Genomic DNA, 15,763 nt, shown 5'->3' with positions numbered 1-15,763 from the left:
GAAAAAAAGATTGAATTTGACACCTCATTCTGTAGGATAACTGAATACCCTTGGACATAGTGTTCTCGTGCAGTGGCCAGCGAAGATGATGGCTTCGCGCCGCCGTGGGTTCGAATCCCCGTCGCAGTAGTATTTATTTCTATATCTACTGCGCCAAAGACGCGAAAGAAGGAACACGCGCAAGTCACACAACAGGGCGCTGACTGACAACAGAATGTTTATTGGACGGCCAGCAAGCTCATATACTTAGTGGCTACCAGAAAGGAGCGGAAGCACAAAAGAACATGCACGGAAGCAACTAGTGTCTGCGAAAAAGTGGCCCGCGTCAGATGTCGCAATCAAGATACTTCATTTCTTTTTCTGACAATGGTATTTAAGGCGCGCATAATCAAACATCCCGCAATCTTGCTATAATGTGTTCCTCCATTATTTCTCTTGTCAGAACGTCACGATTTTTGCCTATAACGCAGCATTCTCTGTACAGTGGTTCACATGCTTCATTATGACTCTTTTCCGTGCCTTCTGTTTTGCAGTCCCTCGTGACGCTCTGACAAGAGAAATAATGAAGGTACATATGATAGCAAGATTGCAGGATGTTATATTAAGCGCGATTTCTATAGCATTGCTACAAAAAGAAATGAAATATCTTGATTGTTGAGATCTGACACGTGCCACTTTTCCACCGCCATTAGTTGCTTCCGTGCATGTTTTTTCGTGCGTATATGAGCTTGCTGGCCGTCCAATAAAAAATCTGTTGTCAGTCAGCGCTCTGTTGAGTGACTTGTGTGTGTTCCTCCTCTCTCGCCTTCAGCGCTGTAGGTATGGAAGTTAAAACCAACCTGCCCAGCATATTGTATTGTGGATTATTTATTTTTAGTAAGGTGGAAAGTTGGGCGAGTTGAATCTTATTCATGATGAAGTTAGCACCAAAAACGAGGACTAAAGTAGGAGAGAAGACACAACACGAGCGCTTTTTCGCAACTGAAACTTTAATTTACTTTTAGTTTGGCCACAATCACAACACTCAAGGTCAAGCTTCACACAAACTCAGTGCATCGGTTTGACCTCGTTAAGTTGTGCTTTCTAACTAAACCTAAATGACTTACCCCACGTGCATGGTGCTGTTCCGATGACCTGTGGTTGGCTCGCCAAACGGCAAGAAATAAGCCCAGCGCGATAACCTTAGGTTTTGAGAATAACCAGATGGTTCATACATGTATATGTTGTTGTTTCTGCCGCTGAAGTTCCATTATTCGGCTAATGAAAGACGCTGCAAATACAGCTGCGGTTTGGAGGCGCATAAGAGGTATGTTATCTGGCCGCTAGAGTCTAGTGAATTTTTCGTGTTGTGTCCTTCACTTCTGTCTTTTATAAACACTGACACTGACTGATGTCTGCTACTACCAAACCGTGAGAGGTAGACAAATTTATCGATTTTTTTCGCACCACACAATAGAATTTCAGACGAATAACTTGTGAACAAGGGAAAATATGGTAGCATTTTAGGGTGTGGATATTTGACGGACTACATATGCTGTTTCTATAGGTACGTTCGCTGCGGAGAAATGTGTGAATTCATGTTTATTGGTCGAAAATAAAACTTGCGAGGCCAAGTAGCCACCTTGGCGGCCTTTTCGTTTGGCGGCGTTTTTTTTTCCTGACTACAGAGATGGTTCACTGCCCCACCCTAGATACATGAATGGGGCAAGGGGTGCGGAGGTGGAAGAGGAGCAGGAAGAATAGCCTGTGTGATTCACAAGAATGTTGTTAATCACAACTGCGGGAGGCTGGCACTCATCCGGGTGTAGGCGCACGCTTGGAAGTGTACAGCTCCCTGAATGATGGGCATGTCTCCCTCTTGTAGTTGGTTGTAGTATGGAAAAACCGGGTGTCCGAAGTAAAACTTGTTTTGCCTAGTCTAATGCTTGCTGGAGATACTCTGTGAAGTTTAAATGGCTTTTAACTAACACACCTGTCAAGCGCGCAAAATAACGTGCACTTACGAAGAGTGTGACTTGCTAAATGTGCACTCTAGCACAGCTAAACGGAGTAACAGAAGTGCAGTCGCGAAAGTCTGCACTGATGTCGGAGTGCGTTCACATAACGCACTTTGAGGGCTGAGTACGTGGCCTCGACAGCAGCGACTTCAAAGGAACATTACGTATAGTGCATAAAAAGTACTTACAACTTTATTTTACGTGCTATAACACTGTTTTAATAAAAAAAATTCGTTGGTTATAACTACAAGCGAAGCAACAACGCTACCCGCCGCCATCTTGTTTGTTGTCGAAATTCTGGATAGTCTTGGCTTGTCTTGGCTTTTCTTCTACTTGTATTTTTTCATTGTTAAGAACCGTTCAACCTCGTTTTATTTGCGCTATCACGTTCAGCAATCTGTTATTATGAGTCTATTTTTTTTCTCTTCCATTGAACTCTTCAGAAAATCCGCTCATTTTCGGTCACCACTTTCTTTTTACTACGAGTGCACTTTACTTTCCCGTTCAGCACCGCGTAGCCAGAATGTCACTAGAGATGCCGAAGCGCACTCCCGGCAAGTGCGCTTAATTTGCGCGCTTGACAGGGGTATTAGAAACCACTCTGTGAAGTGGAAATGGCTTCTGACATAGAAACCACTAAAGTTGAGTGCCACCTATGGGCCACCAAATGCATAAGCTGCGCTGCACAAGCTCCTAAAATTGTGGAGAACATATCGGAACTGTGTAGCTCCGTATGCATTGGCTCCCTAATAGGTGAAGCCTAGACCGCCCCTGCGCTCCCATTTCTATGATACCTTGTTCTCTTGAGCCAAAAAGGAACCATACATGGTTAAGTTTTTATCTCTAAAGATTATATTTTAAAAAACTGTGAGAGAGACGTTGGTAGAGCCTGTTGAGCTGGGTTGTATAGCAAGGCGGACGTTATCTGCTTAATATACATGAATAATGATACGATTATTATCTTAAATTACCTAATAATATTTTTATCACTGATTTTAGGTGGCAATGATAAATATCGAAATTGATGGGCGTAACATCGTAGGTAAGTTCTTTTTAAGTTTTTTTAAAGTCAGGAATATGTTCCCCAATATCGAAAGCTCAAAATCCGAATTTGAAAGCTCGTTCAGTGATTTTTCCCGCAATACAGGTTCATAAAATGATGTCATTACTTTACATTAATAAAGTTTATTCTCTCTCGCACTTCACACGCATCAGATACAGGCGCATTGATGTATTTGATGGCGTACAAGATATTGACTTGATTTTGGCACCGATACCACACGTAGTCACGCAAATTTATAGTTCGGTAATGCGGGAAAGACAGATTAGCCCATCCTTCAAATGCTTAATTTTGACCTTCCATACTTCGGACCACATTGGCAATTACGAGAGAATAAAAACGCAGCGCACCTCTGATCTCGGCGGCTGTCAGTTTCGCAGTCTAACCTTCCCTCTGATATCGAAAATAAAAAAAAAATGTGAATTATTAATATACTTTATTCTTTAATTATTGATCCATATCAGATACATAATGTCCGCCTTGGTGCACGGTACAGCTCAGCAGACCGCACCGGCGTCTCTCATAATTCTTAAAATAAGAATTTCTAAAAGGTCAGATAAAAAAAATCGCCATGTGTAGTTCGTGCTGCCACTGGCCACTGGCTTTGCTCGCACAGCATATATCTAGCACATATTCGGCAAGCACAGCTGCAGTTTCAACAATGACCCTTTGGTGTGTATGTGCGAACTGTGACAATGATGTTATATTTCAGGACTTGCGTGGCACCAAAAGGGAAGCATTAATTTTTGAAAGGGAAGGAAAGGAAGGAAAGCATCGACGGAGCAAAATTATCCTTACAATATCAATCATCAAAGCTTTACATCATAGTTATTCCTCCTCTTTATTCAGTGCTTCTGTGGTCCAAAAATGCTGGTTTTTCATGTTCTTAACAGGTAGTTATCTACACGACAGGCTATAGCTAGGTGTCCTTGATATTCTCTGAAAGTTATAAAGTCCGTCAAGCAGCCTGAGTGGTGGAGATTTCCGTCGAAGCTGCTTCACTTGTGTCCGGCGCTGTTGTGGTAGCTGACATATCCGCACTGGTCGCTGCTTGAGTCGTTACAGCATCGGTTCCTGCTTGAGTCGTTACAGCGTCGGTTCCTGCTTGAGTGGTTACAGCATCGGTTACTGCTTGAGTAGTTACAGCATCGGTTGCAGCTTCCGTGGTTACTGCGGCCTCAGTTGTGTTATTGGGCTCTTCCGTGGTGGTGTTAGTGTGGCATGGGCGGTGATGCTTTAGGTTGAACAAAAAGAAAAAGAAAAATTAAAGATAGCAACAAAATGAGCACGCAGTTAGTCTTCTGCTCTTAACGTAGGCGTAAGGCGAGACGTACAAGCGAAAAGATGTGACAGGATATTGATGAGAAGCTTTCTACTAGCAGCAATATTGTGTCCTGATGTTCAGTAGCGTCGAATAAAAAGCAGGGCTGATTGCTACCACTTTACATTCATGCACTTGTAAGCTGGCGTACATATTTTTAGTGTTTTTTCTCCAATCATTTCCTGCTCACTGCTAGGATAACCGCTAAAAACCTAGAGTTACTGTCCTCTGGGCTTAGTAGCATCAAAAATTTTGCATCCTCTTGATGTCTTCATTTTTCTAACCCAGCTCCTATTTTACTACGTACTTTCTCCTACAGCCTTTTCACTGAGCGCGAAATGGGCTGACTGAGTCCCCAAAGCGATTTAGAGTGTACAGCCCTGTTGTTCAATTTAAAAAAAAAATAACGATAAGCAAGTTTACCGATAGCAATACTTACGCGGTGAGGTCTGTGTCCATGAAAACGGCCGCCATGTCTGTGGCGGAAAAAGTCCCTATCATGTCTCCCAAGGACTGCAAGATGAAAAAATTTAAGCAGACCGGAAATGTCTTTGCAAGAAAATAATAAAATTATGATGCATCTATCTTTTGTACGCTAATGCTAGCTTATACAGCGACGGCCCCTTGGAGGCGGTGGTCCCGAGTTCGAACCCTGACCCGGGACGAATTTTTCTAGAACAACGAAGATTTCGTGGAGGCGGTATAGCTTTCCTTTGTAGCCGTAATGGCTCTGCTTCTGTGTAGGGAGGTCCATGAGTCCTTACTACCTAATTACAAATCTACTTAATCTTGGGGGTGCCTCTAAACATTACACATGCTCCGTTCTCACTTCGAGCTGTTGATCGATTTGCTCTCACCCTGCCATGTAGTATTTTGTATGCTGTGGCAGTAAAATGCTGTACTGTTCACGCTTTTGTGGAATGCTTTCAAAACGAAGACATTTGCGGCGATTTCTAAGTGCCTTTGACGTTTATCTGTTTCATGGTCTCTTTATTTTGACCGTAGAATTGTTCCCCTAATCCCTGTTTATTCCTTAGCGGCTGTTTACCAAGTGACCGTGATATCTGTTTAGTTTTTGTTCACATCACTTTAACCACTCGTGCTTGGTTCTGAAATGGCCTGTAGCATGTAGAAATAAAATAAATGTGCTAGCCCTAACGGTTAGCCTAGTTCGTACAGCAGCTGCCTGGTCAGTCAGTGGTACCGGGTTCGAAGCAGGACGATTGTTGTTTTCAACTACCAAATTTCTGTAAAAGCTGTATAGTTTTTCTTTGGGGTCGCTTGGATGCGCTGGGATGGATGCTAGCGAGCAATTACTCCCTTATTACCAGCAATTTTTGACGACTGAATTCTTCGTTTTAGCACTGTTCGTTTTTGTACACAGTAAATATATGAAGCACATTCAACAAGTTCCAAAATACCGCTGCACGTTAACTGGTCGACAGCAATCTAATTCAGGCCGAAGAAAGGGTTCTATCTTGAGCTGTTCTTTTTCATTCCTTTCTCTCGTATATGCCCTGCATATAAGTAAGGACTTTTCAGTGCATATAAGTAAGGACTTACATGGGAAAAGCCCCAGTTTTGTCGTTTCTGGTTCCTGGTTATAACTTAACTTCCTGGCACTTCCTTCTAAAGATAAACCACGTAAAGCTCGCCATATTGCTGCAGTATATATTTTAGACGATATTTAAGAGGTATTTGGATTTGCTAAGAATTTTCCATTGACAGCGCGCTGGAATGCGTAGAAATAACCATACAGACGAGTCGATAGGCCTATATTCGAAAGAGGGTGAGACTGTATTTTTAATTACTAGTAACCAAGAATACCCTCTATATTTCCTTATTGCTAGATAACTCATTGCAACTAACTCACACACACTGCTGTCCAAGCAAGAAACAAAAAACTCCGCTGTTTTGTAACGGCACTTTAGGACTTAAGAGCAGCCATTATCCACCGTTAGAAATACTGTGAATGCCGTATTGGAAAATTCGTAAATCTTTATGCAGCGAAAAAGCCTCTCCGGCGTTGGCAACCTTGCGGGGCAATAAAAACATATTCATACGCGTCGTAAGCTTTGGAAGGAAGTGTGAGCTGTGTGAAGAAAAAGTACTATTTCAGCCGAAACATTGCGCAGTGACGTGTTCGCATGCAACATAGGCCTTCTACACATACCATTTTCCATAAGAGGAAAAAACAAAGAGCGACTGTAACAGAACTTAACCTGGATGATCACGCATATTTAGCCTCGTTACGCTTATCTGTACCAGTAGCCGCCGCGGTGGCTCAGTGGCTATGGTGCTCGGCTGCTGGCCCGAAAGACGCGGGTTCGATCCCGGCCGCGGCGGCTGAATTTCTTTGGAGGAGAAATTCGAGGCCCGTGTACTGTGCGATTTCAGTGCACGTTAAAGAACCCCAGGTGGTCGAAATTTCCGGAGCCCTCCACTACGGCGTTTCTTATAGCCTTAGTCGCTTTGAGACGTTACACCCCATAAACCAAACCAAACCTTATCTGTACCAATCATTTGGAAGCGATGTGTTTTACTGCTATTTTCTGGTCACTCAAAACAATGTGAACAACGGCTGAGGGAGAGCCTCAGTCAGCCGGCCAACGTTTCGACAATAGAACTCTTCTTCGTCTCAGCCATTTTTATGTGCTACCAAGCAGTTTGCCCGAGTGTTTTCGTGCGATAGTGCTTAGTTTGTCCTCAGAGGAAAAAATTCCGGCTTCTGCGCCACAAAATTCCTCGATTGGTCGAGTGTGGTCAGGCGACCTTTTCACGTCATCAGAACCTGTCCATCGTGGCAGGTCGGCAGCTTCTGCGAATGTGACTCAGAGGGTCGTGACGTCATCTTCCCCACGTGACCACCAGTGGACCCATCGTTGTGCACCACCAAATTTGAAAATCTGAAAGCTTTGAAAGCTTGAAATTGAAAGCTTGAAAGTTTGAAAGATTGAAAGTTGGCCCATGCCCTAAAATTTTAAATAACCTCTGAAATTTTGGAAGTAGGCCCACCTCCGAAAATAGATTAAGGTGGATTATTGGAGATTAGTTGGTAGGATTTCTATGACTCTATGTGGCAATCCAATGAAAGGTGCTGGAATATAATATTACAGATTTATTCATCACAACGACGAAAAGGGCCGAGGAAAAAAGCCAGCAACGCTTGACGAGCCCTCGGCCACTACATATACAAAGGCAACAGGCGAACAAGGAATACATCCTGGAAGGCTGCGACTAAAGTATACCATATAAAGGCTGTGGAACATGTTACAACCTTAGTTTTGGAGGGAGAATCGCGAGAACAATAGATACTCATTGTAGCCACCACAGCGGGCAAAGTAAATGTTGGCTCATTATTTTTCTTTAAGAATGAGCCCTTGGCTGTTTTGTACGATTTTCGTTTTTTTTATGTTTGGAACAATCTTAAGGTTGTTATAACGCAGCTTCTGCTCTTTGAAAAAATAAATGATATCAAAAAGACGATTGGGTTCCCTGCTTGCGAAAAGAAGAAGAGTAGGCTTTTTATATTTAAGTGAGCCTTTAAGCATGCTCAGGCTACTATAAAATATGTTTAAAATTTTTTGCTCAGTATCACTCCACTAGACATAAAGAAGAAATGTGAGGTCATTAACGTCGAGGAAGTTTTTTTACTTAAGATTAATTTCAATGACTGCCTTCTGAAACTACATCAAGCAAAAAGCTTTCCTGCAAATAGCGCTTGCTCACATTCACCAAGGGCTTCAGAAGCGTCCTCAATCTGGAATGGGTCTTCAAAACTTTCTGTTCTCTTTAGTGGCTCATTAAGTGGTTAACACATAGCAGTTCTAATAGTTTATACACCTGTACAAAAAACAACAAATGCTGAGCCAGCAGGACTAACACTAGTGTTACATTCCTCTGTAGAAGGCCTGCATCAATATCAACGAAAGTGTGTACATTGACTCTCAAACAAAAGCAAAAAATCAGGAGCCAGTTATTCACTATGTGGCATAGATACTTGTTGCCTCTGTAAGCCCCGGCTACTTTCTCCTTATGAAAGGCTCCGAAGAGTATTTATGCTGCCTTGTTTTTGGCGTCAAATGTTATATCAATTATTTCACCCTGCTCATGAAATGGGGAGGTGATGATGTTCACTTGATACCCTAAATCCAGTACAGTTGGACTCACAGCGCTCCCTTTAGTCGGAAAGGATGGCTAGAAAGAAAGACATTTCTCCCCGATCTACCTAGTGAGGATGTGCCATCCCGACGATTTTATTTCCTCTGGTTCTGTACAGACACTGCATTTGAAATTATTCCCTTTTGTTCTTGACGAGATTTATTCTCGATTCTCAGCAATCGATTCGCAAGCCAGGAAATGAGTACCATCTCGTTGGCGTTGTTAGCTACCAATAGTAACGGGAAGTAGAAATGAGTAGTGAAAATTTGTTGCAGAATACCGCTCTTAGTTTTATTACATTTGTCACAAAAAACATTACTCGCAATTTGGGGTGTGTCTATAGCTTTGTTTGTTTGTCAACAGTAAAATATATCCGGTATTAGTGTGTTTCTATGGCATCCGTACTCAGCCTACAGTTAGTGTTTCTCCTGTTGTACTTGCTCATTCTGAATAATTGCTATCAGAGTGTTTGCAGTGGTATGCATACTGCGTATGTAGGTCAGGTGAAATTACTATTTGCGTTACAATTCTCTAAAAACATGTAATATATGCACGATGCCCGTCGGGGAAAGCGCTCTAACGGAAACCCTTAAGGCGAAGTAACCTCGCACAAGTTGCAGGGAAGACACGTATAAGCCTAAAAAACAAATGGAATCAAGTAAGAGATACAAATACTCACCAGAAACGAATGCAATGGTTGATAACAGCACGAAGATTGGCAGTGCTCTCATGTTTAGCTTATAATCGGCTTTTCCTGAAATTAAACTGCTAGCAGTGGATATCGGCGAAGCCTTTAAATACAGAAATTGTGAGTCTGTCCCGCCTACGAGCACGCACGTCGTGTGGTGGCGCAGAGTAGTTTCCGGAGCACGTGCACCGTAAAGCTCGTGGCTTGCGTCTTTCTAGGAAATAACGGATGCCACGTGCCGACAGCGACTACACACCGACGATCTGTAGCCTAGTTGCAAAACGCAATACCGACGCTGTACGGTGGTGATTCATGGCTCAGGTGACGACTGTAGTGGAGGACTTAACTGAGGGTTGGCCAGAGATAAAAGAACGATATGAGAAAAATTCTCAGCCTAGATCTGCGAAACGGAAGTGTTTCCATCTCGGTTTGTGCGTCCTGCTGTGGTAACCAGAGCAGCTGCGCCAAGTCACGCCACCACCTGCGTTGGCTTGACGGTTTGCTGCCGAGGCAGCGCAGTTGGCGAGGTTCGTGTCGCAATTATTTTTCCTTTCTTTTCTTCGTTTTCAGAACGGGATTGGAAGGGTTTCCGGAAGGAACACGTGCTTGAATAAAGAGATGAAAATGTGGATAAGCGCAAGTTTTTTGTCCACATTCACAAATGGGGTAAAACTATAGGTTTGAAGTGTCAGTCGGTACAAAATTTGTCATTTTAACTGAAGAAAAGAACCTCACAAGCTGATGTAGTCTTTCAGGGCTATCGAAAGGTTTTTCTGCTTGCTCCAGCTGGCATCAAACTGCTCTTTTTCAAAGATGAACTTTTACAGATGTTCCCAGAGAAGTGCTTAATCGTATTTTTAAGCTGCTATTCCGGTGATAGTTCGATGCTAATTCGAGCTGGTACCCTATGAGACTTATGTTGTCGTTTCACTGTAGCTCCTCTTATACGATGTTTATTTAGAGAAAAGACTGACTGGTGCTCGAGAACACCTTGGGTACATTTACCTTACTAAATATTCATACCCCGGTTCGAGCGATTGGAATGTAGGGAGGAGCGAAATCCCTTGTAGCCCAAGATATTCAGTTACTCACCACTGTGCGCCATGTGCTGGGGGTCACATGTTTTAATCTAATGTATGCTGATATTACTGCAGTCTACACTGCAGTAATATATTACTGCAGATATACGCTGCAGTCTTTTGTAATGAGTGTCCCCAAAACTACATACCAAAAATAAAAACGAAGGAAAAAAAGCTCATGTCCCTGTGGATGGCAAAGGATGCTATGCAGTAGGGAATTATTTGCGTCCAGGCTGTTCGCGAATTGTTATGCGGGGATGCGCTTGCGACGCTCTTCGAAACGTGTTGGGAGTGAGTTCCATCAAGTCGCTTCAAGCATGAGTGAAATTTCGTTTCATTACGGCAGTTCTGCAACTATGCATATTTTTGATAGCAAAACGATGCAGATCAGGCTATATCTGCCGCTACTTGCCAGAAGAAGAAAAAAAGGTGAAACGCAGGTTTCGTTGCCTTAGCTGGCCACTACTGCAACTGCAATTGCATGCAGATCTAGAAAACACTACTGAGGGAGGGCGAAGCGCTTTCCGTCAATACCCACCTTGAAAAAAAAAATAATGCCACAAATTATTTATTTCAAAAGGTCAAGATGTCCAAGAGAAAAAGCCTCGAGCAGCCTTTTCCTTGGCCCTCATCTTAAGCTCTTCAAGGTATTATTTGGAGACTAACGACCGACCTCCAAGTATTACCGAAGGCGCTCGTCCTGTTGTCTTCTTTCCTTGCCTCCGTTTTGTTTGCGCCCCCTTTTTTATCATGAACAGCTTCCAACTTGCCCAACTTTCCATTCTTCTGAATTACCGAAACATTTGGCATATCAGGTATCAATAGAAGGAGTGTTTCAGCGAAACTGAAAAACGATTCTTAAAAATATCTTTTTGACCTGCAGAGATGGCTCCTGTAGCGCTGTAATGCCAGTGCTGGCGGAGATCAGAAAACAGGTGAGTCGTGGTGACTAGCAAGGCGGTCAAGAATACTTTTTATAGTTAAGCTTTTAAGTATTTTTGCTAAGCGCCTGGTTGCAACCCGAGATATGTAGCCCACCGTTATTAAAATACATATCAGTTCTGAGGGGTCAGAAAGCTCGATTACACACGATGCAGCGGCCGAACAAGTTCGGGTCACCGCATGCTCTTTATGAATGGCGCGCCACGGCCACCACTACGCGCCTTTGATGCCGCTCTTTTCCCGCCACCTTCTCTATCCCGGTCTCGCTGTGGTACTCGCCGCTATTCGTTGCTCCAGCTCACACCTGCAGCGGGAAAACTACGTTCAATACGCTCCACAACGCAGAGTAGGGTAATAGACGTCCCATAGCGTGGGCTAAAGACGCGAGCTTTTCGAAAGGTGCAAGAAGGTAAAATTTGTGCTTAAATAGCATCGAACGTGACAGCGTTATGAAAATTTTGAAGTGTTATAAGGCGTTTTCTCAAGCCCGGCTACAAATTTCTTGTTTCGACCAGGTGCCTAACTGTATTAGACGAAAAGTTAATTATTAGACATAGTCAACCCTTTTACTGTTGCATGCTTCACCCGTTTTGTCATGTCCACCAACACTCAAACCACTGCGCCGCAGTAGCTATCCCTAACTCTCAAAAGGCGTATTTTTACATATTCTGTTTCACCATCGCCAACAAAGACTGCATGCAATGCTTTTCTAGAGCTAGCAAAAGCTGAACAATGCAAACTACCAGCCGCAATCGCAGCTTTAACATTCTGCTCCACAGATGCCGGTGAGCACGTGGCGATAGGATTTAGGTGCGTGAGTTAGCGAGCCTCAAATGGTTCGGAAATTTTAAATAGACGATAAAAAGACATTTTTATTGCCAATGCACAGGATACATGCAGCCTCAGTTGCACATTGCTATAGTACAGCTTGCTGGCAGCACGAGGAAACTGTGTCAGCTCGAATGCCTGTAGTTTTTCCAGTTCAATATATTTAGTGCGGTGGCACTACACGGCCCTCATGATATTTGGCATGCCGGCCTTCGTCCTATGGGCCCTAGTGCTACTGCATGATATTGCTTGCTTAACCATGCAAGACCGTCTGTATTTTAATGCGAAATCATCACTAGTCCCATTACAAGAAAAGCCGGCGACGGGTATATGTACTGGGAGATGGTACAAAAAATTCCAATGATGGCAAGAAAATAAGGTGACGTCATCAAGCGGTCGTATGACGCACAGAGGAAGCAGAGCACCGCCACTTGACGTAATCCTGTACATATTCGTCTGTATATTCTCGCCACTAGCCGACTTCCATGGGTGTACAGTTCTACAGGTATTCATAGCAAAACTTCTACGGAACCGTTTTTACTAAAACATTGCTGGTGGTGTCAGACGATGTCTCGTTTCATGTACCGACGACATGTACCATACCGACGATATATGCGCCTTCAATTGTATGGCTTCCCTAACATTGGCATCAAAACTTTGATGCAATCAATCGTCCTACAGGGTTTCCGGCTGACGTCATACGCGCCCTGGGACTAACTCTTTCGCATTGCCACAGGTATGCAGTCTCGAGTGTCTCTGCAGAAGTATTTTTTTCAGATGCTTTGCAAAAATCTTGCAAGACTATATAACTGTTGAGTTATCCAAAGCTACACACGAATCTCAGCTTCGCGCCACTAGGTACAATATTTCCTAGTAGTGCAGGTAAAATTTTAAGCCACTGAAAGCTGCTTTGTTCACGCTTCATTTCGCACTGTTCGTAGTATATGCGATTAAAGAGTTCATTCTGTACAAGTCATTCCCTTTTCGAACAAACCATTAAACATTAAACTTTATTTACCTGAAATTCTGGTGGGTCACCTCGGCGCAAAGTCGTTGTTAAACGTATTGGCCAGGACCACGTAACCCTATCAAGGAAGCGCAGACGGGAACACAAGAATAAGTACTACTAAACATAAATAAGTGTTCTTTTACAACAAAGAAAAAACACAAAAGCAGAATATAACACGAAATAAGGTCTACATAGTCATCGCAAAATTTTAAGAAAGACACAAGCTTCTTGAAACAACGGAAATACATCTCCATAAGAATGAAAACAAACAAAAAGAATAACAAGTATGCCGCGATCATTAGCATAAATCTAGATTACAAATTGAAAAAAAAACTGCAGTAGTTGCACGCGTGTTGCAGAGTTGTTGTGTTAGTATTATTTAATAATGGAGGAAGATTGTGAAAGAGGATTGGAGATTGAAATTGGTACGAAAATGAGGTGCGAACCATGTGTTTTTTTCTCGCGTGTTTAGAATATTAGTATGGTGCTGTAATGAACCTGTGATTGCTATGACTGAAAACGGGCAGCTGATCAGTAATGCAAGCGCTCAAGTCCGTATGCATACAAGTCTTGAACGCGTAGAATTTTGTAGGCTTGTAATAAATACACAGTAGAGGATAAGTAGTAAAGATAAAATATGTGACGAAGACCCTTCTTCTGTGAAACCAGAATTTTGTTTAAGTTCTGATGAGTTCTTGGCAGCCACCCCAAGGTGCAATAATTATTGGCGAGGCGAACAAACCGAGATATACGTTTTTTATTTGCTGTGGGATAATCATGCGGGTCCCTGATGCTGCTCGAGTTGGTGGTGATAATTTTAGATATATTCTGTAGATATATATCCAGTGTTATATATCAGCAAAATATTAAGCAAATAGTTGTGGGGTACTCAATAACTAAACGGTTACAATGTCATTAATGAACAATATAAGCAAAAGAGGCCTTAGTACGCTCCATTGCGGTACTCCCTTTAGTATTGGCCATGAATTAGATTGCATTCAATTGTTGACAAATGTTCACAGTAACCAATTTTCTGGGTATGATTGCAACAGCCGAATAGGTTTCCCGCAAACAGCATTTAATAGGAGTTTTTCAACCAAAATACCACTGTAAAGAGAAAAAAAACCTTTCTGCGATCTATAAAAAAGTTGAGGGATTATGAGCCGGTTTTCAGGTTTTTAGACAATGGGGTTTTTGAATGTCAGGAGTGCTGGTTCTGTTGATCTTTCGTTTATGAAGCCTTACTATGCATAATAAGTTATGCCTGTCCTATTGAAAAGGAAATTTAATCCCGAATATAAAACTTTTTTGCGAGGTTTCAAGGAAACGGGTTGAACCCATATTTTCCGATAATTTGTCCGTGCACTAATGTGGCTAGATTTATACATGTCGATTCTTTAGCTGTCTTCACTGCAATAGAAATTTGCCAACGTTCCCGTAGTTTACCGTCGAAGACGGCAGCTGCTAAAAAACTAAAATAATTTACATAACAGAATGACACAGAAGGCAGTGGTAAAGTCCTCTAATACGTATCGGAGCATGTCGCAATTCACAACGGCGTCATTCGATCGGGATCCCGCCAGTTAGCTGCGCCGTGTCGTTAGACTGTCACTTTGCAAATAGCGGCGCCCTGTTGAAAAAAAATGGGAGAGCCATGGCTGCTGAAGTGCATCATTTATAGGCTCAAAATATGCACAAGTGAATGTGTCCTCTGTTGCGCACGCATCGGGAGTGAAATCGAGTATAGCGTTCTTTCTATGTGTGAATGCCGTGGTGCCGCGCATAGCAATGGCCAGAAGTCGTTTAGACTCGTTCGCTAGCTACAGTGGCAGATACTGAGCCACGCTTTGAACCCTCCATTAAAATCCTATGCCAGCTAGTGCTCAACGTACCGCACTAGAACGCATCGTACTGTTAAACTTGCAGTGCGGTCCACTGAAGCCACGCAAACGTCAGAAGCGCAGCACAAATCCATTGTGTGCCTTCTGCTAGCACGGCCTTTCCATTCTGAATCACTTTGTATAGGTCACGTGTAAACTGCAGGTTAATGAGTACACCGCACATTTAAGCAATGGTACAATGTTCTATCAGCAGGACAATTCTCCGTACAGCTGCAAGATGACAGCAGGTAAAGAGCCAGATGTCACACTGCCAACAGCGTTTTTTCTCAATATAAGCACCAAGAAGGCTAGCAATAAGGAACCGTAGCGGATAAAGGATCTGCTGTTAAACTTCGCATAAAAATATCTTATGTTGATATCATCAGAATATGGCTCTCGGTGCGAGCATTCAATTACTGGGCTTTGGAATCAGAAGCCGACCGCACCGTCGTCTTAGTCACTGCGGCGGCCCTCTCACCACGTTTTTATTTTGATGCGTTGTTCATTGCCGCCATGTTGAGCAAGTAGTGTTTCACTAACCGTTCACTTTCTCTGACTTCAACTATCGCTGTTGCCATCACCGGTGCCGCGCTTTACCAACCAGATATGCACAGCAATTCAGGATGTCATCGGTGGTGGTATCATTCTAGATCAGGTGAAAACATCGGAGAGGATAGCTGTTTTTGAAAACCTATGCGATGTAAATAGTTCACATGCACGTGCTGCAGCGTGCTTCACAGCGGCTCACGCTTCCAAACGCGTAGATGTTGATGGTTTAGGAGGGTTTAAGGTCTTAAA

At 42.9% G+C, this 15,763-nt stretch overlaps 1 protein-coding gene across 1 annotated transcript; it reads right to left on the bottom strand.

Moving 5' to 3' along the window:
• Positions 1-3,879: 3,879 nt before the first annotated feature.
• Positions 3,880-9,599, bottom strand: LOC149363108 (uncharacterized). Its single transcript, XM_089573368.1, has 3 exons — positions 9,219-9,599; positions 4,818-4,891; positions 3,880-4,291 (listed from the first exon to the last, which is right to left on the bottom strand). Exons 1-3 carry the CDS (start codon positions 9,268-9,270, stop codon positions 4,016-4,018), a joined length of 402 nt encoding a protein of 133 aa, XP_089429494.1. The 5' UTR covers positions 9,271-9,599; the 3' UTR covers positions 3,880-4,015.
• Between the last annotated feature and the right edge of the window lie 6,164 nt (positions 9,600-15,763).

This window comes from Amblyomma mixtum, chromosome 2 (genome assembly GCF_055824585.1).
Source record: "Amblyomma mixtum isolate Tamu chromosome 2, ASM5582458v1, whole genome shotgun sequence".
NCBI classification, from domain to species: domain Eukaryota; kingdom Metazoa; phylum Arthropoda; class Arachnida; order Ixodida; family Ixodidae; genus Amblyomma; species Amblyomma mixtum.
This window is presented reverse-complemented; position numbering and strand designations above follow the sequence as displayed.

Coding starts and splice junctions, on each gene's coding strand:
- LOC149363108 (XM_089573368.1), bottom strand. CDS start 9,270: ATGAGAGCACTGCCAATCTTCGTGCTGTTATCAACCATTGCATTCGTT. Junction 4,892..9,218: donor AACCATTGCATTCGTTTCTG/GTGAGTATTTGT, acceptor TTCATCTTGCAG/TCCTTGGGAGACATGATAGG. Junction 4,292..4,817: donor ATGGACACAGACCTCACCGC/GTAAGTATTGCT, acceptor TTCAACCTAAAG/CATCACCGCCCATGCCACAC.